A 24,448-nucleotide genomic window follows, 5' to 3' on the forward strand; every position below is an offset into this window, starting at 1 on the left:
TAGAGTCCCAAGTTAATAATACTTGCACTAGGTGGTTGGTTTCAGCTGTTATGCTGTTACTCAAAGTAGTAAAACTCAGGAGGCTGCGCTCCTACTTGAAAGTTTTACATGAGTACGTGTGTGTGTGTGTGTGTGTGTGTGTGTATGTGAAGTAAGATAAAGGACTGGAAAACAACTGATAAAGTTGGGGTAGTTTATTCAAGTCAGAAGTCATTCAATGGGTAATTCAAGAAAATAACCTATTTTACACAAATAATCTAAATTCAAACATATAAATGAAGCCATTGAATATCTGGTTTTAATGCTAAAATAATTATATTTTTACCTTTTCTTTTTATATGGATTCCTACAACTGTCTCATTTAAAATAACTCATAACTGGGTGGCTCAGTCAGTTAAGCGACTGACTTTTGAGTTTGGCTCAGGCCACGATCTCAGGGTTGCGAGATGGAGCTCCACATTGGGCTCCAAGCTGAGTGTGGAGCCTGCTGAAGATTCTCCCTCTTGGGGCACCTGGGTGGCTAGTCCTTTAAGCATCTGCCTTAGGCTCAGGTCATGATACCAGGGTTCTGGGATGGAGTCCTGAGTTGGGCTTCCTGCTCAGTGGGGAGTCTGCTTCTCCATCTCCATCTTTCCTCTGCCCCTCCCCTGCTTGTGTTTTCTTTCACTCACTCTCTCTCTCTTAAAAAAATTAATAAAATCTTTTTAAAAATCCCATAAATGCTGAAATTAAAGTTTTTCATCTGTTTTCTAAGGTCTTTTGAGGAAAGACTATAATTTTTTAACTATGGTGAATATACTTGTATATTAAAATAATTTTAGGAAACACTTCCAAAGTGCTTGGTATATCTAGATTTTTCTAACATCTGCAGCAGCCTACAGTATGTGTGTGTACATACATACACACACACACACACACACACATACATACACATACAAAATCATCATTTTGTAATGAAATGGTTCCAACATGAAGCCTTAAGTAAAGCATGTGGTGACATTAGAGATGGCTTTGGAACTTGGAATTACTTTTGCTAGTGTAGAGAAAAGTATCTATTGAGGCAAGTTGTCTTAAGCCTACAGACATGATTGGTTAGGTATACATTTAACTATGCAGGAAATGTTCTCATTTAATAATTTCAGAGATCACAAAAAATACAATGTGCTTTCAGCAAAAGATTAATTCATCCGATGATCTAGTAATTATTTTTGAAAAGTACTTTCTTTAAGTGAGTCATCTGGTTTAAAACATTCATTTGGAATGTTTAATCCAAGGATTGATTTGTATTATTCTTTTTAAGCTGATCATCGTGTATAGTTTAAGCTGAATCCCAGATATTCTAATCTCATAATGTAGTAAGTGGCATCAACATGACCTATCTTTAAAAATTATTAAACATCCCCAAAGATAAATTGAAACAGAATGTGATATTTAACTCTCATTGCCAGTTACAGCTTTTAAAGTGAAATCACTTTCTCAGTGTCCTCTTTTATTCTAACACCATAGGACACCTGGGTCAGCTTCTAGTATTTATATACAGCAAGAGTTCAAATAGCTAACTCACAGAGAGAATGTGATTTCACTTTCTTTCAGACTCCATGCAAATTCCACTTGGACTCCTGAGACACCTTGAGGTTCACTAAACATTTCATTTGAAATGTACTATGTAGCGTGGTTAAAACATGGGAGAGCAAAACCTTTGGGTGCCTGAACTGGTCCCTGAGATTAAATAAGGCACTTATGGAGGTCAGAAAGTTGAAGTTGAGATTTAATGTATTCGAGCAGGATGCACCAATGATTTCTAAAACTGGATTACAGCTATGAGAGCAGGGTCATGAGTAGAAATGATCTGAGCTAAGATTTTTGTAAAGAAGAAAGGTAAATACAAACTATAAGCAAAATTATATGGCTTGGGCTTAGGAAAATACCACATTTTTAGTTTAAAAAGCTAAGAACCTAAGTACTTTTTAAAAATAAGGCAACAGGAGAGCTAATAGTCATAGTTTTAAAAAATTGTAAGTAGTCTAGTGGCATCAAATAGTTAACATAATTGCTAATGTTTCTCTTACTTTCAAGGAAAATCTGGATGTGCATAATAGACACATATAACAACTGGTGAATTTAATAGGTAATAAACAAGGAAAGGTAAGAAATCCTCTTTCTTGAACAGAATACAGTTGTTTCCAATTAAAGCAAGCTCTCAAAACTTTGAGACTTGGGTTGGTTTTACAGCCTGATTCAGGACACTATCACATAAAAATGGTAAATTAAATTTTAAACTTTTGCCTATTAACAGTTTGTGGTACAAAATTAGGAAACCTAAAACATTCAATTATAACCTAAAGGGGCATCTGGACTTTCTCATATTGGAAACACTTCAACTGGAGTCTTTAAAATTTTCCAGAAAGAAATGGAAAGCTCTACTAAAAAATGCAGTGTGAGTCACAGAAAAATCTGCGACAGAAGAATGAATACGGTGCTGATTTTAATTGTCTTTAAAGGTGTTCTAGATGCCCTGATCTTTATATGAGATTACTGTTGATTATTTATATCTGCCCTGTGTGTATGCCATCTTAACAAAGAAGTAATAAAAACTAATGTGATATAGAACACGTATAAAGAAAAAAACAATATGCAGTGTAATGGTACAAGGAAGCACCTGTGCATGTGTGTGTGTGTGTGTGTGTGTGTGTGTGTGATACTATCCTATGATATTGAAGCAATAAATTGCAATAGGCATCTCTATTTGCCTAGTTCTGGAAACCACTTTGTGATTGCTGTGTAAGTTAAATAAATGTCTTTCATATGGCCAGAACTCATGGACTAGAAAGTAAAAAGAAACAAACAAAGAAAGAAATAAAGAAAGAGAGAAAGGAAGGAAGAAAGGAGGGAGGGAAGGAAGGAAGAGAAGGAAGGAAGGGAGGAAGGAAGAAAAATCCCAAAGCACGGCACTTTGTTCTAGACAGACAAATTATTAAAACATCTAGGCAAACTGAAAAATCTTATTGCTAAACCCAATTTTCTTAGCCTTGAATTTAAGATTTTTCACGAACCAGTGTTCCTTGTCTTACTACCCTACTTATCATTATTTTCACTATGTTGGTTGTACTTTTGAAGTAATTGACTATCCCTCCTCAGTGGATAAGCTGCTGTCAACCATGCCTCTGAGGTCCTGTCTACCTGTAGATGATCTTTCCCAAAATCCTTAACTCTTCTCTGCTGAAAGCCTTCCATGATCAAGTTTTTGCATTATTACAATTAGGACTTGCAAAATTGATTCAGTAACTCTACTGCTCTTCTATTTATTCTTGTCTTTTAATCCAGATTCTTCTTGAATGTTAGAACAGCCTGCTGACATAGTAGGTGTCACATGTGAGAAGGAACCTACAGAAAATCACAAGCCATTCAAAAACACTGGGTTTATTAATTCTGACTTGAACTATTTAGAACAAAGGAACCACGCCCAAGAGGGAGGGAATTAATGAAGCCCGCCAGCGCCTTACAAAGTCCTAAAGCATAAAGGCCACCCTGATGTCATCTAATAAGTCCATAGCATTAGTTTTCTTCACGTTGTGTAAGTCAGAGATAGCTTGTGATCTGCATTATTTTAAGCCCTCTTAAAAGTCTGCTGATACTTGAATCGTAAAATGTTCTAAATAAGTTATCCACTTCAGATAGGATTGATCTAGGTATTGGTGGTTTCTCAGCAAATGGGAAGACATCCAAATATAGCCAGAATATCTGACTAGAGATTTAGACTTTTTATCTTATATAACCTAATCCATTTAAAAATTTTTAATTTTATATTCTATACAGATAGTCAACCACGAATATTTGAATGATACATAAGAAAGGAAGTGTATTTTGATGGAGTAATGAAAGCAAACATCTGATAACCACAGTTACAAACACAGAATGAAATACAGATTTCGGTATCAGCTGAATAAATCAATCTTTCCTCTTCTGGGTGCCCATTTAATTTGCATGTATATATCCAAAGGCTAAATATTAATTAGTCTACTGTTAGTGTTCAATCAGAAAGTAATTTGACTGAATAAATATCACCACCAGCAACTTTGTTAGTAAGAAGTAACCACTAATAAGTGAATAGTTTTGAAAAGAATACCATCTTTAATCATTTCAACAATTAGTAGGTCAGAGCATGAGAGAGTCATCAAAATTTCCTTCCAAAATAGAGGAAGAGGCCACATAGACAGGGTGTTGCATAGACCCACACCTGGCCCACCTAAGAGTCATTCTTGACTCTTCTCCCTCTCTCTGTCCTACAGCCAGTGGGTCACCAAACTCTGTTGGTTTTTGCTCACAGACAGCTGTCTGGTCTGTCTACACCTCTTCATCCCACTTCCACTGTCCACACTCCTTACTGTCTGGCCTGGATTCCTGTAGGAGCCTCTGCAGAGGCCTCTAGCCCGCAGTCATGACCCCACTGGTTCCGTTTCAGTCTCCATTACTATTGACATTTAAAAAAAAATAACTGCGTTTCTTTGTACACGTCTTTGTACACGTCTCTCCATATCTGTTAAGAAGAAGCCCCAACTCTGTAGCAAGACAAACACAGCTCTTCTCTCTCTGGCCCTGACTACCTTTCATTCTTGGAGGTTCCTCCTCCAAGCTTAGGCTGCAAGCATTCTCAGCAAGGTAGTTACTTTAACCCCCTCCATACTGTCATACTTGCTGCTAATTCTGTTTAGGGAACTTCCTCCTTCTGCTCCCCAACCACCCACCAACACTCCCCTATCTGTCTAACAGCCAAAAACCTTTGGGAATCAATCCAGACACCATCTCTTCTGAGGGACCTTCTCTGGAGCCCCTAGTCTGACAGGTTCTGCTTTATATGCATTCTTTCACTTAGCAGCTATACTCACATAGTCACTTCTCTGTTTTCACCACTAATTGTAACTTCTTTTTTTTTTTTTTTAAGATTTCATTTATTTATTTGTCAGAGAAAGAGGGAGGGAGAGAGAGAGCACAAGGAAAGGTTGCTGCAGGCAGAGGGAGAAGGATGCTCCCCACTGAGCAGGGAGCCCAGTGCGGGACTCAGTCCAGGACCCTGAGATCATGACGTAAGTCAAAGGCAGACGCTCAACCGACTAAGCCACCCAGGTATCCCTAATTGTAACTTCTTGACAGTAGGGTCTGTGTTTATTAATTCGTAGGTTCTCCGGTGCCTGGAATAGTGACTTGCATACCAAACATATTTCATATATGTTGGTTGCAAGCATCAACAACAAATCAAACTCCAAAGACTTTTTTTGATCATTTACCATGTGCAAAGAGAGATATGAGTTTGGGATGGGGTTAGAGACGGGTGGAGAAGTAAATAAAATTGAGACTCTATCCCTAAGGAGTTCATAATCTAGTTGGCTAAAAAAGTAAATTCATGAAAAGTTCCTTAGAAACAGTACTTCAAATAAACAATTCAATAAGCATGTAAGATATGGGATCAGCTTTAATGATTCTATCTCTTTCCAGAATGAACACTGGAGCCAATATAAAGGGCTGGATGTTTCTGAAGTTCATTAAGGTAAGTCAATGATCTTGAAAAAAGATAGACTAGGACTCGAAACTCCAGCCTATAAAGATGGCTGCAGAATTTAAATAGGAGTTCTTTTTTAAGGCGAATGGGACTTGAGGATCTTTGTTAGCAAAGGAGAAAAGCCTGTGGGGAGGGCAAAAATGAAGACATGGGAGGAGAGGATATAACTGCTAGACCTCTGAAGTCCTGGGAGAAGCTAGACAAAAGGAATCCAGGGCCCAGGAGAGGAGGCCATGCCCACAGGCTGCTTAAAGAGAAATTGGCTCCAGACAGAAACTTAATCATACGTAAAAGTTACCTTTTTCACAGTATTCTAATCTTGTCCAAAAATACTCTAAACCTAACTTGATGATTCTTTTATTTAAAATTAATGGGAGATATGGAAGGCTATTTTTTCACATCCTTTTATGTTTAGAATTAAACTATTATGTTAACTTAATTAAATTTCAGGAAAATTTCCTCTCCCTAGTAGTAAGAAAACAGGAAATACGTCTTATAATACTGTTGAGCTAATTTCCTCTATGATATTCGTTGTGAGCGGAGCAAACATTGAGTACTAAATTATCTTTTCCAGGCAATTAGGGTACTATGTCTTTCGCTGCATAGATAAGTTGCTAATTAACCTCCCCTCTCCAGCTAGCTCAGTGATAGCCCCTTGCTGACAAAGAGCACAGGCTTAATCTTCAAGTGGTTGAGCAGGCTTTATTTGACTTTGTGGTTACATCTCTCACATTTCCCCTAGAGACGGCAAGTTCCCTATCTTGCTCACTAGTTGTGTCCTCCAGTGTTTGACAAGTGCTCAATACATGGTAGGTGCCCAATGAATAGTTCTTGAATAAATGAATGCATGAATGTATTAGAGAGATAACTGAATAATTTAGCAAATCAGTGAATGGATGAATGGGTGTTATGCCCTATCCACCAAGGTTGCTATTTACCTGATTAGTCTAAGGAAATTCACAAGTAATGGAAGACATGGCCATAGTGTACTTCTATCCAAAGAACGGTCTGTCCAGAGATATCACCCATCACTTTGGTATGTATAAAACCTCACATGACAGTCCACTGTCATTCTAATCAGGCTTCCTAATAGGCCCCCAAAAGCTTTGGATCCAGAGGTACTGAAGATGTTTATGATTTCATAGTCCATGAACTTAACTGGAGGAGCGATCTAACAAGGATTTAAAAGTATATGTAAAACTAACTTGACAGACTCAGTTTGGCTATTTGATTTTGCACCTAGGTAACAGAAATCTAGAAAATGGAAAGTTTTTTTTTTTTCTTCAAAGATTTTTATTTATTTGACAGACAGGGATCACAAGTAGGCAGAGAGGCAGGCAGAGAGAGAGGAAAGGAAGCAGGCTCCCTGCTGAGCACAGAGCCTGATGCGGGGCTCAATCCCAGGATCCCAGGACCCTGGGATCATGACCTGAGCTGAAGGCAGAGGCTTTAACCCACTGAGCCACCCAGGCGCCCCTAGAAAATGACAAGTTTTCAGGGCACTTGAATAGTGGTTCTCAAACTTACTGCGTGTGAAACGCACCAAAGCAGTTTAATGTGCTAAAAGATGCAGTTCTTACACAGCCCCGGATCGAGTACATTGGAGTTGGAGAAAGAAATCTGCATTTTTGGTAAGCTGCCCTGTATTAGTAGTTCTAACCCAGGAAGAATTTTGCCCTTGCTCATCCTTGGGGACACTCGCTGGTATCTGGAGATACTTCTGCTTGCTCCAGCAAAGAGGGAATGTAGTGCGGCGGACATCCAGTGGGCAGAGGCTAGTGACGCTGCTAAATATCCTGTGGCGCCAAGGTTGAGGGACGCCGTCGGCGGGCGGGGAGAGAATGCTCTAGGGCGGCCAGAAGGTCTCAGCCTGGACCACACCCATGAGGCAGATGGGAGGAGGTGAAGGACAGCCAAGAAAGATTTAGTTTAAGTGAGCAGGACTGGACAACGGTTCTTCACTTAACGGCAAATTCCTTTACCAGGAGCACTCACGTTGCAAGAACGCTGGATAAAGGAGGTGTCAGTGAGTCGCTAATTTAGTTAGCCCTAACAATAGCGGCTCGGCTCCGAAGAGTTCCTGCTGTTCCCGGGTGTACTGGAAGGGGGGCAGACTCGCTCAGGAAAAGAAACAATGTAAACTTCACTCATTTAACAAATATTCCTTTTAATATGTAATCATTGACTATCTAATTGACATATATCAGGAAAAAAACTGAAATAGTATACCTTTATGAGGATAATGATTATGCCTATGTCCAGAATAAGTCTCAATAAATATCTTGTGTGAATAGTTTTTGACAAGTTTAATTACAGTTTGAAATGATTCCTGTCCTGCTGACATCCTACAACACTATTAAATAAAAAAAATACTCTTGTCTACTTTCAATAATAGAACTCTGTAAACGAATTTAATGAGCATTTTCAGTATCTGAAAACAATATAATACTTGCTCTTTACTGCTTCAAAGAATTTCTACTAATTAACCCTTTATCTCCTTAAAATGAAATTATCACTCCCTACCATTTCAAGACAATTATAAGCCTCCTTTTCTGAACCTCTAATATCAACATATAAAAATCACTTTTTCACCAACTGTGGTTGATTTACCCTTTAGTAGAACAAATTAAGAACTTATCAGTAATTATGAAAATAATTTCCTTCTTTTATTAAAATACTTTGCAGTCACTGCAGCTTAGCACATTATTATTCTGGGTGGCGTAGGTGTTTTGAAAGGCAGTGTGAAAATAAGAGCTTGAATTATGAATTCCTCCCATGAACACTGAATCATTTTATATTTTCTGGGGCAAAAAGAACTTACTCCTCTCTTGAAGGAAAAAAAAAAGGAACAAGAACATTTTAACTTCCAGGAACATATAAGTTTGCTGTATGGTATGCATTGCACTAAATGACCTATCAACACTAAAAGTAATTTATTTATTATTTATTAATTTATTAATTATGTGTATATATGTATATACATATGTGTGTATACAATGTGTATATATACATATATAAATATAAATATATATATATAAAACTTACAATTTTTGTGCAACATATCTATATAGACAAGGAAATAACCCATACAAATTAACTATAAAATGGAACACTTCTTTCAATTTTAATTCTGTAAATACTTATTAAATACCTACACTGCTCCAGGAACTGTGTTAGGTGCTGGAAAAATAGATAGGGAGTCAGACAACAAGGGAATTCACAGAAATACAGGGAGGAGGAGAGCCTCCCTGAAGAAACCAATGGCATCCAGTACAATCTATTGTTTTGCCTGAAACTGGAGAATATATATCTCCCTATACTTACTTTTTGAAGGGCATCTTACATGTCGGCTTCTTGTGATCTATACTCAGATCAGGCTTAAAAAACCTATCAACACAGGGCCTACACTGAGCTGAGGTATAAATGTCTTTTAGTTATGGTAATTACTCAAAGGATAGCTGTTTATCTGTGACATAGACTCATGGATGGTCTGAGGTCATTCCAAACAAAGGGGTTTATATTTCTTTTACCTGCAGCATGGGCTAGTTATGTCTCTAAGTTATTTTCCAGTTTTCTCTATCTATGCATAATTTCTTTTGATTTCCAGCATCGGTTCGGTATGCAATGCTGTTTGGATAACCATGCTTCCACACGCTTCTAACATAGGAGAGGCAGATGACAATGAGTTTAGGACAGGGATGTTAAACTTTCTACCCTCTAAATCTCAGCTATCTTGTCCTGAGACTTGAAGTTGACCAAAATTAAAGAAAATAAATGAGATTCCCCTTTTAGGTAGAGGATATGGATGTGGTTTAGGCCTCTTCTCTGCTTTTTTTTTTTTTTTAAATACTTTATTTATTTATTTGACAAAAAGAGGGAGAGAGAGATCACAAATAGGCAGAAAGGCAGGCAGAAAAAGGGGGGGAAGCAGGCTCCCTCCTGAACAGAGAGCCCGATGCGGGGCTCGATCCCAGAACCCTAAAATCATGACCTGAGCTGAAGGCAGAGGCTTAACCCACTCAGCCACCCAGGCACCCCTGATTTCTCTGGCTTTAATTTTAGTCTAGGCTCAAGTCATAAGATGTAAAGGATCCATATATGTGCCCAATTCCCAAAAGAAGCTGAGCAGTTGTAAACTTTGGTACGTAGTACTTTTGTTGGACTGAGTTCCGAAGTGACACAGCACATTTTTACAACTATGTTTCTAACAAAATAGCTGAGACCGTGTGCAAAGTATTCCTTGCAGACCAGAACAGTGAACCAGGGGACGTGTCTTGCTGGGTTAATAAAATTTCAGAATCTACTTAGTTGGATGTATATTTCAAGAACACAAGCATCCACACAGCCATTCCTGGTAGCTGCCACTGGGATGCTCAGGAGAATTTCAAATACATCCTAGTGGAAGATTTTCTTCAGTGCTACTCTCACTTCCTTCCTTCTCCTTTCCATCAGCTATTGTTGCTGGTGAAAATTCAGGGCAATGAAACTTGCCCAATTTTTGCCAAAGCCCAGTTATACAAATAGCATTAAAAAGCAGTCACAAAATACCAGTACACACTAAAAGAGCTGCTGGTAGGAAGTAGAAAGAATAGCTAGACAATCTTTGGTAACTTAGGCATTGGCAATATAGTGTTTTAGTTTTATATTGAAGATATTAATCTATTTTAGTGCAGATTTCCAACTTTACTTCTTTTTTATACACCATATTTATACATATTTTAAAATGACTTCTATTGTTTTTAATCTTCACAAAATAATGTCGCCTGCAATGAGAACTCAATTTGACTCCAAATATAATTTATAAGATATAGTGGCTAGAGTTATTAATTGATTTATACCTCCCAAGTATAATAACTTATGTCTGTTATATCAAGCCAATAAAATTATTAAAGAGTAGGCTTAATTTTTTTAAGTCAGAATCATTACTAATACTACAACCATTTTTATTCTATTGCTTTTCCTCAGTGGACCTTACAGTTAAATCTATAACTTACATCTTTATTACCGAGCTTGAAGTAATTTTCTTCCCATTGACCTCAAGCTTACTAATGCTCATCCAAATCTATATTTTAAATAATTTGCAAGGGAATATTAGTAGGGTTTAATAGATATTTACAAATGCCTGGTGAATTGCTTGGTTAACCGTGCCTGAGGAAGGACAACATTAACTACCTTTCCTTAATGGTTGAATATCTCTAACACCAAAGCTATGTATAGTTATTAACTATGGTACAAGTGAGCATTTTTGAGGCATTAAAAAAAAGAGGAGGAAATAGAAAAATAAATATTAAGGAAAACTTCCAGATTGTTGTTTAGAGTTTACATAAGTAGGGGGAGTTTTTAACCTGAATCACTGAAAGAACTGAAAAATTATAGTTCTAAAATTATCTAATACATATCCTCAGTAATTCAAACCTGGATCTTTTCTGAAATAGAACCACAGACATTAGCAAATTAAGAGAGGTTCAGCAAGGGCCCATCCTCACCAGCCAGTTCCAGGTTGCCCCTATTAATACTATACCCATTAATATTTTAACAACATAATTTTAAAAATCCCATCAAAAAGATCTCTTGGAATCATCCCAAGGCCCCTAAGAACAGTATAAATTATGTTGGATGAATTCCCAGTTTTGCTTTTATTTATTTTTAAAACATTTAGTTTAAGTAAATACTTTGAAAGGTAACCTCAATGCCTTTATGAGGATGAGGAGGGGAAAGGGGGCTACAAGGGGCAAGGTTTCTATCATGCATAAATCCCAATGAGGGCATTCTATGGCACTTAGGAGACACTTGGTCAGCAGCTTTTGACCTTTTTTTTTCCTTTTCATACTCAAAGTACTTGACACCTTAAAAAATTACTTTTCCACCAAATTTTCAATAAGAATAAGTTAAAAGACTGTCAGATATTCAGGATAATACTACTGGCACATCAATAAATCTTAAGATACCACTGACTATACGAAGAACCATTATTTAATGAGTTTAAATGGAAAAAATCGTTGCTAACTAATCTATGATGATGCTTTACTGCCACAAAGAATTATTATTTATATGTATTAAAAATCTCCTTTTGATACAAAAGAAATTATTTTTCCAGATACATGAGGCCATTATTCAGGCAAGGGAATATGAATAGCCATCTTTCCCTGTTAGAATTTCCCACTACTAGGGGTGCTTGTGTGGCTCAGTTGGTTAAGAGTCTGACTTTTGATTTTGGCTTAAGTCATGATCTTGGGGGCCTAGGATTCAGCACCATGTTGGGCTCTCTGGTCAGCCAGAAGTTTGCTTGAGGATTCTCTCTCATGCTCTCCCTTTGTCCCTACCCCAGCTCACACATGAGCATGCACATGCACACACTCGCTTAAATAAATCCTAAAAAAAAAAAAAAAAAAAAAGAAATCTCCCATTAATCAACCAATCAACCAATCAACCAGAAAACCCACCCATGCTCCACAACATTGATTGGTGTTTTTTATTTTTTTAAAGATTTATTTATTGAGGGGGAAGGGCAGAGGAGAGGGAGAGAGGGAGAATCTCTAGTAGACTCCCTGCTGAGCATGGAGCCCAACTCGGGGCTTGATCTCACCACCCTGAGATCATAACTTGAGCCAAAATCAAGAGTCGGTTGCTTAACCGACAGAGCCACCCAGGCACCCCTACTGATGTTTTTTTAAAACATCTGCCATGTTTTGGTCACTGCCAAGTTTATTGGAGCTGTTCTTCTGTTGATCTTTATGACCATCACATGCAATAGGTAATATTATGACCATTTTGACTTTTAAGAAATCTAGATTTTAGAGTGATTAGATATGTTGGAGTTACTTTTATTATCACATTTTTTTCTGTCTTATTGATTAAAAAGTTGAAGCTAATTTTCAGTTTCATATCCTCAAATAAGCAGACAACCCTGATGACAAATTGAAAACTCTTACTTCTTACAGTATTTTCATTGAAATATAAAGAAGAATATTGTACCATATTATTCCTCCAAAATCTGTGGACTTTCCAGATTATTATTTATCTGGTAAATAATTATCTATAGAAAATTATAAACCAAAATATCATTGGTAAAATTTTGGATTTAGAAATATCTATGAATAAGGTGAATGAATTTTAATTTCTGAATTCTAAGAGCATGTAGAAAATTAATATTAAAGAACAGACTGCCTCTTTAATTTTTTAATAAACACATGTTTTTTTTGATTTAAAAAACATTTTCCTTTTATATGATATGAATATCTTTAGGTTAGAAGTTTTAGCTGTTTCAGTTTCAGAAAATATTTAACTTTCATAGTTCATGTCTAACATTTCTCTAGGCATTATACAATCTAATTGGATAGGTGGGATAATGACTACTGTGGGGCCAGAGGAACAGACATTTTAGATATTAGACAGAATATAGATGAATATGGATGGCCAAACACTTAAGGAAAGCTAACTGGAATGGGAAGAGAACTCTATTACCAAATGTAAAAGCTAGTTAGGTAGCATAGGAAAGCACTTGATCAAACATGAAAAAAAAAACAGAGATGGATACTGAAGTGACACCTTGCACATTTTGGGCACCTGTTAAGTAAATGTTGAATAAATGAATGGTGGCACCTGGGATAAGTCGATCAAAGGAGTACAAATAAATCAGTTGAATTAAATGTCATTCCCTATTCTTCTATCTTGATCAACTGCCGTCACATGAAATTTTTACCTTTCAACCCACTATATAATTTATTTATCTTTTATGTTTATGTTCTTATGACTCTCCCTGCACTCCTCCTCCATGTATGCTCCATAAGTCAGGTATTTTTGTCTGTTCACTAATATATGTGCCAGGTACCTTGAATAGAAGAACAACAGGTTCTCAAGAATTAATGAATTCTTGAGAATGATTGAATTAATGAATTTACAGAGATCTATTTGCAAATCTTATTGGCAAGCACAGCAGAATTTACAAAGATAAATGTGACACACTCTCAGTTACCAAGGTATTTAAATCTAGAAAGGAATATCAAATTACTAAAACATAAGGGTTATCAAAGTTATAGACATAAAATATGGTATGGCAATGCTTCTCAACAGATATGCTATAGATATTGTGAGCTGTTCAGGAATTACAGGTGTGAGAAGATACTGATTTAGATTTCCTGTTTTTAGCAATAAGTTATTTTTTTTCAGGTTAGTCCTCACATTTGAATACTGGTAGAATTGCTGAAATATATGGTCAATCCAGGTCACCTCTAGACTAAATTTATTTTAAGGGATGTGGGGGTGGTTAATATTACCGAGTGGTCAGAAGAGCAAATAACAAATTATCTTTGGAAGAACATACCTTTATCCCAGGCATCAAAAAATTCTCACAAATAATACATTAAGGAAAATAAGCATGACCTAACCTAGTAAACTAGGATACAAGGTACTGTAAGTGAGAATTAAGAGAAACAAAAGGAGCAAAAACAGACTTGTAAAAATTTCAAATATAGGAATTATCAACCACAAATTATAAAACAATTGTGCTTACTAAGTTAAAATAAATAAAACATAAGCTTGAAAATGCCTACAAAAATTAGGAAACTCCAAGAAGTGATCTAATAGATTTAAAAACTATATAAAAGAAACTCTAGAGATGAAAAATTGACAATTTAAAATCAAAACTTTACAAATAATTAAATAACAGGCTAGAAAAAATGAAGAGAGAAATACTGAACTGAAGGTTAAAAAATAATTTTGTAACTAAGAGGGAAAAAAAAGCAGAAGATCTGGAAGAGGGTTTATGATACCAGAAGAATACAAAACAATGTTCTTTAGAGTTCCGGATGAAGATGAGACAGATTATAGGTGAGTCTATATTTGGAAAAATAATGATTGAGAATTTTTCATAACTAATGGAGATATTGATCCTCTCTACCCTTGGGACAACCTACCTTGTTTCTGCTTGCAAACATTTTCATTCATTTACCCCAATGTGTTTTAAAATTATTTTCAATGTATACCAGGACATGGAAAATGCTGGAAAACAATGTTTTGGGTAGGTATTAACAATTTTCTTCAGTTGAGAACCAGATAGTAAATATTGCAAAATTTGTGGGCTATATGGTTTCTGTTGCAATGACTCAACACCATGGTTGTAGGACAAAAGCAGCCACAAACAGTACATAAACAGATAGATGTTACTGTTTTCCAATAAAACTTTATTTACAAAAACAGATATCAGTCTGCATTTGTTCCACAGTCTGTAGGCTACAGTTTCCTAACCCTTACTTTAGAGGATCAAAGCATGGATTACAATAAAAAACATGTGGTTCCATTTTCCTCCCAATATCAGTTCTCAGAATACACTGTTGAAGGCATAATGCAATGTTTCTTGAACTTTATTGCTCACACTATTGGACATACTGAGTTGGTAATAATATTAGAGGTACGTACCTAGACTATATCAGTTAAAAAGGGATTACTTATACACTAACAAAGGCAAAAAATACCTCAGGAAACTTAATTCAATACCATAAGATCTATTATGAAATTCAAAACATTCTGAAGAAAATTTAAAACATTTTATTTTATTATTTTTTAAATATTTATTTATTTGAGAAAAAGAAATACAGAAAGAGACAGATTATGCAGGGGTGGGAGTGGGGGGTGGACAGAGGGAGAGGGACAGAGAGAATCCCAAGCAGACTCCCAGCTGAACATGGAGCCTGACACAGGGCTTGATCCCAGGACCATGAGATCATAACCTGAGTCCAAAACAAGAGTCAGACACTAACCAACTGAGCCATCCAGATCCCCCAAGAAGATTTAAAACATTTTAATGGGAGGAAAAAGAAATATTTTTCTGAAGAAAGCTAAAGCAAGGTCATTTTGAATTATAATGGATTTATGAGGCAACGCACAACTGTGGATACCAGAAAACTTCAAAAAGTAATGTACAGTCTAAGACAGAAAAGTAAAGAAAGTTCCATTTAGTTTCCTATCCATGCATTTTAATTGTCTTGCTACTTTCTCAAAGTATTATGGTTTTTCTATTAATTTTGTAGTATTTTTAAAAAAGCACAGTTATCTTGCAAACAAAAGCAACATTTTATCAGTGATATATCTGAAAACAAATAACTGTTACGAATTTGGGTGTGATTATTTTTGATCCATGATACAATATTTAAATTATTGGAAATTGGCCAATTTTAATTTACAAGGACTAGTATTTTGATAACATAAAAGTCTAATATTCTTATTTCTGTCAGTGTGAATATAATGAAAGGAAATATAATGTAATAACATACTTTTATATTATTTAAGAATTGATCACTGATGGATAGTGGGAAATTCCATGGAATCCCGACATCTTAATTGTTTCTGCAGTTGGATCCATATGGGCACAGAATATACCAATTGAGACAAAATTATAATAAATGCAGGTCAGAAGTAGTTTTTTTATTTCTTACCACTCTCACTACAGAAGGGCAAACATGACCTTAGACTGTCCAGTAAAAATGAACATGTTGATACCGAGGACATACACTGGACATATTAGAAATTGCACATAACAATGTTAATTTGGAAGACTGAACAGCCATATGTTTGTAATATAATCATGTAACTTATTCCCAAAGTACTGACTACCACAATGTACTCCATTACAGTTTAAATAAAAGTAATAACACTTTTTGAAGTTAAATAGTATTAAAATCCTATGTCTGGTTACTTAATTCACTAAGAAATTCCAGAAATAGTGTTTTACTGGAATCATGGCTAGATGTATGCTGAATATTTTGAATACAGACTTCCTTTTTTTCACTGCTAATCAAGAAAAGATTTCAGTTAGGTAATTGCAGGTCTGTAAAGGATGCTTCTGTATGTCCTCTAAAATGATAGGACATCATATTATTGTTTTGCATAGCTGTTCTTCACCTACTTTCTTTCTTAACTCTTGTATAAATTAAGTCCCCAACAAGATCTCTCCCTTGTTCTTTCTGCTCCTTTCTAATAATCGTAAGGATATTGAGTTTTGTCCATATCAATTTGCTGAGTCTGACAGTGTGAATAGGGCCTTATGAAAGAGTTTTATCCTTTGGTTATCACATGGAGGGGAAAGATTGGTTACCCAGTGACAGTAATGCTTTGAGTAATTGTGGTGAACTCCTAAAACCTAACAGAGCTTTTTTTAAGTCTATGTCCCTGAAGTTATGACATCATTTCTCCATAATGGCATGAGTATGTCAGTCGCCCAAAAAGCAAAGAAAATGATGGTGACACCTCTGGAGTGACGACATGAGTCCAGAGTGTTAGTTTTATATTTTTAGGAATCATATTGTCAGGTATATGAAATGGTGACTACCAATATAAATGACTAAAGAGAGGGTAAAGTCCCAGGGATGAAGAAATAAGGGCAACAGAAACAAAGGAGAGGAATCACTGCAATTCAATTACTTGAGATAAAACAAACCAGTATCAGTCTCAATCAAAATGTGACTATTGCTACTCCCAACTGCAATAAATCAATTCGAAATGTAGAAAAATGGAAAGCCCATTGAAAATTCTTGTTTTGGCCCACAAGGGAGGCACATAAGTTATAAATGGATTGATAAAACTGTTTAGCAATAGTTACAAAATTATAATTGAAATTCATCACATGATTGACACTCTGAAACATTTTCTGAAAACAAACATGATCCTTCACAGACCTGATAGCATCAGATGGTGTTACTCAGACCCATGGAGAATGACCACAAGTTAATTAAAAGACCATAGGTAATTTATGGGTTTTCCAGAAAATGATCTAATATACAAAATCTAACTTTAGAGTATCCCAAAGAATGTGCAAATTATTATCTTAATGATAACTTTGTAAGCTATATTAAAAGAAAACATTTAAACATCTAAAAAGATGAATACTGTTATGCTGAAAAGAAATTAAAAAAAATAAAATATATCTATTGGACAAAAAAAAAAAAAAAAAAAAGAAACGCTTCTCCTAACCAAAAAAGCATTTCTGAGGTGAGGAAGTACTTTCAATTAATTGCATGGGTCAACCATAATGAAAATTTTCTGCATCCCGTCAATTAATTAGCCAAAGCAAGATGAAAATATGTTTTGAAATTGTCTGAGACTATTGTACCCAATCAGATTAAAATAAAAATATCCTTGATTGGGATTATCAGGGTAATTATAATTAGAAATAAAATTGACCATTTATAATGGACCTGAGTATTGTACCAAGATGAAGCATTCTCCCTTTAAAACTTCTAATGTCAGATCTAATTTTTATGGAACTAATAAGATGAAACATAAATAGAAATAATTCTTAAAGAGAAACAGTACCTGAGAAATATGCAAATATTTATTCTTGGGCAAAACTAACCCAAGAATTGGGTTGAAGTATTAGTTGATATATACTGTGTGCAGATGTCTTAGGCATTAAGAGTGCAGTGATGAATAAGAAAGATAAAGTATCTCTCTCATGGCATTTACTTCCTAGTAGAGGAGACAGACAATAAGCAAACAAAAATAAATAAGTAGGAATGCATGCTGTGAAGAATATAAAATTGGGTGATATAAAGAGAATAAGAGAATAACACTTTCAACCAGATGGTCAGAGACAACCTCAAAAAGGGATGTACAAGGAGGTACACAGAAGCACAATACATTCCATTAAAAAAATTGAAAATCACCTCAATGCCATCAATATTAGGAATACTAGATCAATTATGATAGATCTATGTAATGTAGTATATACAAGAAACTGTAACATATGTAGTACAGTTTTAAAATTTCCACACTATATTGTGAAATTAAAAATTGATGATGCCAATGTTACATACTGTATGATATTATTTATGTAAAAATAGTATTAATTTCTATGGTTGCATACATATGTCAATGCATGAGTGGATATCTGAAATTACACATAACAAAATGTAAGTAGAAGTGACCTTGGGGAGATGAGTGGATGTAGACACCCAAGTTGGTGATGATTAATGGGGACTTTTGCCTTAGCAGTTATTTTAAAAATTGTATAAGTAAATGATACTCAGATAATAATTTTATAATAAAAATTAATTTAAAAATTAAAAGTAGGGCAATTTGATGTTGCCAGAGGGGAGGGGGGTAAGAGGTGAGCAAAATGAGCGAAGGAGGTGAAAAGGTAGAAACTTTCAGTTACACAAAATTATACAATAAACAAGTCATGGGGATATAATTTAGAGCATGGTGACTATAGTTAATACTGTGTTGCATATTTGAATGTTGCTAACAGAGTAAAAAAAGTTCATCACAAGAAAAAGATATGTAACTATGTGTGTGGTGATGGATGTTTAGGAGACATATTGTGGTGATCATTTTGCAAGACATAAAAATATCGAATCATTGTGTTGTACACCTGAGACAAATATAATGTTATATATCAATTGTAACTCAATGAAAAAGGTAAGACAGTCTGATAACATAAACCAAAATTACATTTCAACTTTATTAATGCAGTCTTGAAAACATTGTTTAAGTAAACTCTTTTCTGTATAAAAATTAGTAGCCATATCTCTTCACTACTAACTATACTTAGAGCACTTATACTCAAAGTTGAAATCATTGCATCGGTAAGGTTATTATGTCTATATATGACCATGATCAAAATAAAACAAATGTGAAAAAAATAAAGTTGTGTTAACCTTCATTATTTAAAAACAACTTAATGATAAAACACTCTGATAAAAAGTGTGATGGGACAGAAGTTCTGTCAGTTTTGATTACTTTTCAGGTACATCAAGGAAACATGAACTACACTGATCTCTTCAGATAATCTACTTTGAAAGGCAGATAACCACACTTCTGACTGAATAGTTTTCCTCAAGGACAACTTAAAAGTTGATTTTTGTAAAGCTAAGACATTGCGGTTTTGTTTGTTTGTTTTGTCATGGATAAGAGTGATGTTTTAGCAGATGTTGGAGAAAGAGTATGATTGATTCCCAAGATTAGCGCTAACCTCAAACACCAATATCTCTCTACATTAAACTTAAAAGCTTAGACCTTCTGTGAAAGGAAACCAAGAGAGTCACACAATAGAGGAATGCTGTTTCTTCATAGTATTCCTTAACAGTTCCAAAGGTCTTTAGGAAAAACTAACACTTCCCCTGTTTGGATTAACATTGAAGCACATTAACCACTAAAAAGATAATAAAACTACATCAAAATTGTTTATTATTCACAAAGATATGCAAGTAGCTATAATCAGGAGTTTAAGATGGCATATTTTTCCCAAGTAGAAAATATTCAATTAGATTTTTGTAGCATTTCATTCTTCCCTTGACTATACAACATACTAAACAGCGTGTCAGAATATATTACTCGAGTCTTCTCTGGCTAATGGTAGAGAGCAAAGCTTGCAAAGCTTTTACTACCATGGATTTCTGTATTGTGTTTCAAAAGGAAAAAATAATGACATCTATGAGGACATCCAGTGCATGTTATCATCATGGCAATGTGGATTCTCCTTATGGCACTAAAATTCCTTGAAGAAGAGGATCCCTAGAATATTAGAATCTACAGCAAATAATATGCCCAACATTACTGATTCATCAACCACATAAATACTGTAATGTAAACTATATCAGTATCCTAGAAATAATCATATCCACTAGATATTTTCTTTACCTAGAATTCTAATTATGTCCTTTTTCTAGACTCTCCAGTACAGCTACTGGTGAGATGGAAGTAGCATAGTAAAACCTCAGCTGTAGATTAGATTTAGGGTGAAGAACACTGGAGAAAATCTTAGAATACCTTGAACTCAACATCATGGTACCCTATCTGACAGCATCCACATGGCAGTATTAGCCTTTGGGATTGATTGATATTTATCTCCCCTCCATGCAAAACAAAACAAAACAAAACAAAATGGTTGTATAATCTGGAAATAAATGTACCTAAGTATTTAAAGTGTAAGGGTCTACTTAACACTTAATCAGAATTTTTCTGCTCTGTGAAACTATCCTTAAAATCCCATAGATTTACTGATAAGACTAAGATGATTTTGACAAGATATATTGCAATTTCTTGTACAAAGGAATGCACTGAAGAATTATTAATCCTTATTTATTGCAATTGTTTTCCTTTGTCTTCATGAATTCATAAAATATATGAATAAGAAAACTAAACGTCACTCAATGTTTTTATAACATAACAATTTGGAAGGGCCATATAAATATCACATTACTCTGACAATAGATTCAAGGTCATGCAAGTAATGTATTGGCTAAATGACCATAGAGATTGCATTTTATTCTGCAATGCTAAGCTGAATGACTAGAGCAAAATATTGAAACAGCATTTGAGCTTCTATGATTTTAAAATATTAGAGCTTTTATTTTTTTTTATTTTTTATTTTTTTAAATATTAGAGCTTTTAAAAAATCTTCATGGAATTTGCATTGCAATGTGCCTTACATATTAGGTAACGCAATTCTATCTTGGGACGTAATCTGACGGCATCATCACACACAGACACATTCATCATCCTGTCCTGCAGATGCACAAAGGAGAATGTCTTCTGAGTGTAACTCACATCCCACTAACTTATCATATTCCTGTTGACTAGCAGGCAGCTGAAATAACTTAATGTGCTTTGAATATTTAACCCAGAGTAATATAAGAAAACATCTGCCACTTACGTTTTTGAGTCATCCCATAACACACAATAGGGATTCAAAGTACCCTAAAAATAAGCAGAGAAAGAAGAAATGTCTCTTGAATACATACAACAAAAATGGAAGTTTTATGTGAAATGCAAACAGAATGGCAGCTTTCTTATCTTGCAGTATGATACTTTAAAGATTCCATCTCTATTTATTTTGCATAAAAAATTTGTCCTCCCTCAGCCTTAGTGATGCATTTCATGAAATTCTAATCATGAAAACAATACATTTATTACAAATGTCATAACCTATATTTAGTTTTTCTTTTGAAAATTGAAAGTGAAGCTCTCATTTGGCACAAGGTCCGTATTTTGATAATATAGAAATTACCTAATTTCTAAAAGATTTCATTTTTTTTACCCATAAAATATTAATTGTTGGATTATTTCCTTTCTAAAGACCTAAGTACCTACACAATGTAAATCACAGGGAAACATTCTGTATTACGCACATGTTACAAACACGACCACTGCCACCCTTATTAGTCTCTGGTTGGTCGCCTTCCTAGGGGCAAGAGATGGTTACATTAACTGTCCATTTCCAGAGAACGTGTTGGATTGCGATAGCTTCTTCTTCTTTCTTCCTTTTTTTTTTTTTTCTAAAAATGGGTTATTAATGGCTGCACTTTTTTATTTTTATTTTTTTTATTTTTATTTTTTATTTTTTTTTAAAGATTTTATTTATTATTTATTTGACAGAGAGAGATCACAAGTAGACGGAGAGGCAGGCAGAGAGAGAGAGAGGGAAGCAGGCTCCCTGCTGAGCAGAGAGCCCGATGTGGGGCTCGATCCCAGGACCCTGAGATCATGACCTGAGCCAAAGGCAGCGGCTTAACCCACTGAGCCACCCAGGCGCCCCAATGGCTGCATTTTTTAAAAAGACCATTTTATTCAATAATGATGATGAGTGAAATAAAAATCGATGTACCTCACAGCATTCTCTGAGTTAGCTTTCCCTTAAAGTATGAAGAATATGTTTCATTAAAAGGGATTTTAAGTATAAATTTGTACATGATATGCAAGCTCCTCTGCCCCACTGTGCCGCCTCCCCCTAGCAAGTCATTCATGGCTGCCCTCTTGGGGTGTATTTCACAATTAGTATGAACTAAACCAGGTCCACTATTTAATAACCCCTTTGTATGTCTTCTTAATTGTAATAGTCATACCTATAGAGTAAAGATAGAGAAGGAAGCATAAAATGGGATGTTCTTTTGAATTTGGAAAGAAATATAAAGTTTAATCATTTCCTTCCTATAAACCTAATCTAAAGTGTAAAAACGCTCAAGTCCCAGTAGAGCTATTATTATGACTTAAAGACCATCTCATTCTTTTGAAATCAATTGAGAGAAAATGCAGATGTGGCCACATCTAGTCCACAGCAAAGTGTTATTGTTGTTGTTGTTGTTTCTTAAATAGTTCACAATGTTACATTAGTTCCAGGTGTCTAACATAGCAGTTACACAAGTTTATACATCATGGCTTGCAATATCTTCTTAATCAATAGATTATCTTTGTATAGAATCATGTCTAATGAAAATATGTAAAAAAAAAACACAAATTTTTATTCAGTTCAATAATTGTATATGTATGAGTAGCCCCCCTGGCCCTCAGGATGACGCCATGAGGTTTTCATTATCTCGGGAAGTGCTTTCTGTTTTAAAGAGTACTAACTGTCTAAGTGTTTTCTGTCTGTCTGTCTGTCACATTCATTGGGCCTTATTTTGCCCTTTTGAAACTAGCCTAATAATTCTTCCTTTATATGATGCTATTCTACCCATGAAGAGTCCTCTTTTTTATTAAATGTACTCTGTTGGTTTCAAGTTCTCTCATTCTCCACATCACTCATTTCTTAGAGCATATACTTTTGAGGTGTGTTTATGGAAACCAACCATATGTGTCCCACCTGTGCAGAAAAAAGTGGTGTTATTGTCCCTCCCCTGTAAGATGCCATATTCCTAATAATGCAAGCTACGACTGTATCAGATATTTTGGGAGTCTCTTCCTCACCTTGACTACTTATACATTAAAGTCTCCTAGAAGAGACTTTTTGAATCCTGATTTTGACATCCCACACATTCACTATTGATTCAAAACTTTTTAATTGTTGCAGGATTAAGAAACAAGCATGGTGTCTATCCCCTCATTGAACCAAGTCATTAATAAAAACGATGACTAGTTCAAGGCAGATAAAACCAGCTATTGGCTCCATTCCATAGGTGGACATGCTCCTTCCCTGGCTGCGACCCCTACACCTCAGTCTTATTTTAGTAGATAATCACCAAGGTATATCCAGCAAAACAACCTCTTTAAAAGTCTAGGCAGGCTCTTTGTAAAATGTTGCCTTTCTAAGTGCTGTTTACTGGATCTGTTCAAAAATTTCACTAGAAATAAACATTAAAAATAGTGATTCTAAAATTTGTGAAATCCATCTCAGTTTTATTTTTCATTTTAATTAGGACATTTGACTGATCCCAATATTTTAACACCATTACCAAAATCCCTCAAAGACCGCATATCCAAGGTTATCTTTCATCTTGTCAAATGCTAATACCTATAAACTATGCTCTTGGCATAAAAATGCTCCTTCCCTGAGAAGGTTATAGCCTCAAGAAGGTTGAGGAGGAACACACATATGTGTTTATATGTTTACATATGTTAATATTCATATAACAACAAAGAGACATGGTTTTATAAGTGTCACTTGTCATAATATACTGTGTAAGGGAGAAATGAGGGACATCATGGCTTGTGTTAGATCAACTTTCATCAAGTAAGTGAGTCTTAATGTGGTTCTACATGAGGTATAGATCTAGGGAGGGTCACAGGAGGGAAAGGTGCTTCAAACTCTTTTCTTTTCTATTCTTTCCATTTTTTTTTTTTTTCTAAATAGATTTCTTCCCCTGTCCCATGAGATCCTCTCTGGTTTTAGTTAAAATTTTTGTTCAGTCTGTGACTTTCTAAGAAATCCTTAGCATAGCTACAATGTTGCATCATAAAGCTATACTACATTTTATCAGGGAATTTGTTCAAAAGATCTCAGAACACTTTATAGAAAATAAATTATCCTTGAAATATCACAATGAGGGGTATGGGAGTATATTTTTCATGAATATAGAAACTAATTATGGGTGAAGAACCTGAGATAATAATCCTTCTGAATCTAGTTTACTTCTTTGAGTAATGTATGAGTTAAGTAAAGTTAAATTTCTATGTAAACCA

The 24,448-nt window shown here is 35.1% G+C and overlaps 1 protein-coding gene across 5 annotated transcripts in view; it reads right to left on the minus strand.

Annotated features, from left to right (window-relative positions):
* Positions 1-24,448, minus strand: part of ADGRB3 (adhesion G protein-coupled receptor B3) — a 727,154-nt gene that overhangs the window by 268,999 nt on the left and 433,707 nt on the right. For all 5 annotated transcript variants that reach the window (XM_047734013.1, XM_047734014.1, XM_047734011.1 and 2 more), the window contains one exon: positions 21,207-21,250. In XM_047734013.1, the coding sequence (XP_047589969.1) occupies positions 21,207-21,250 (44 nt within the window). The remainder of the gene's footprint in view (positions 1-21,206; positions 21,251-24,448) is intronic.

This window comes from Lutra lutra, chromosome 6 (genome assembly GCF_902655055.1).
Source record: "Lutra lutra chromosome 6, mLutLut1.2, whole genome shotgun sequence".
Lineage (NCBI taxonomy): Eukaryota > Metazoa > Chordata > Mammalia > Carnivora > Mustelidae > Lutra > Lutra lutra.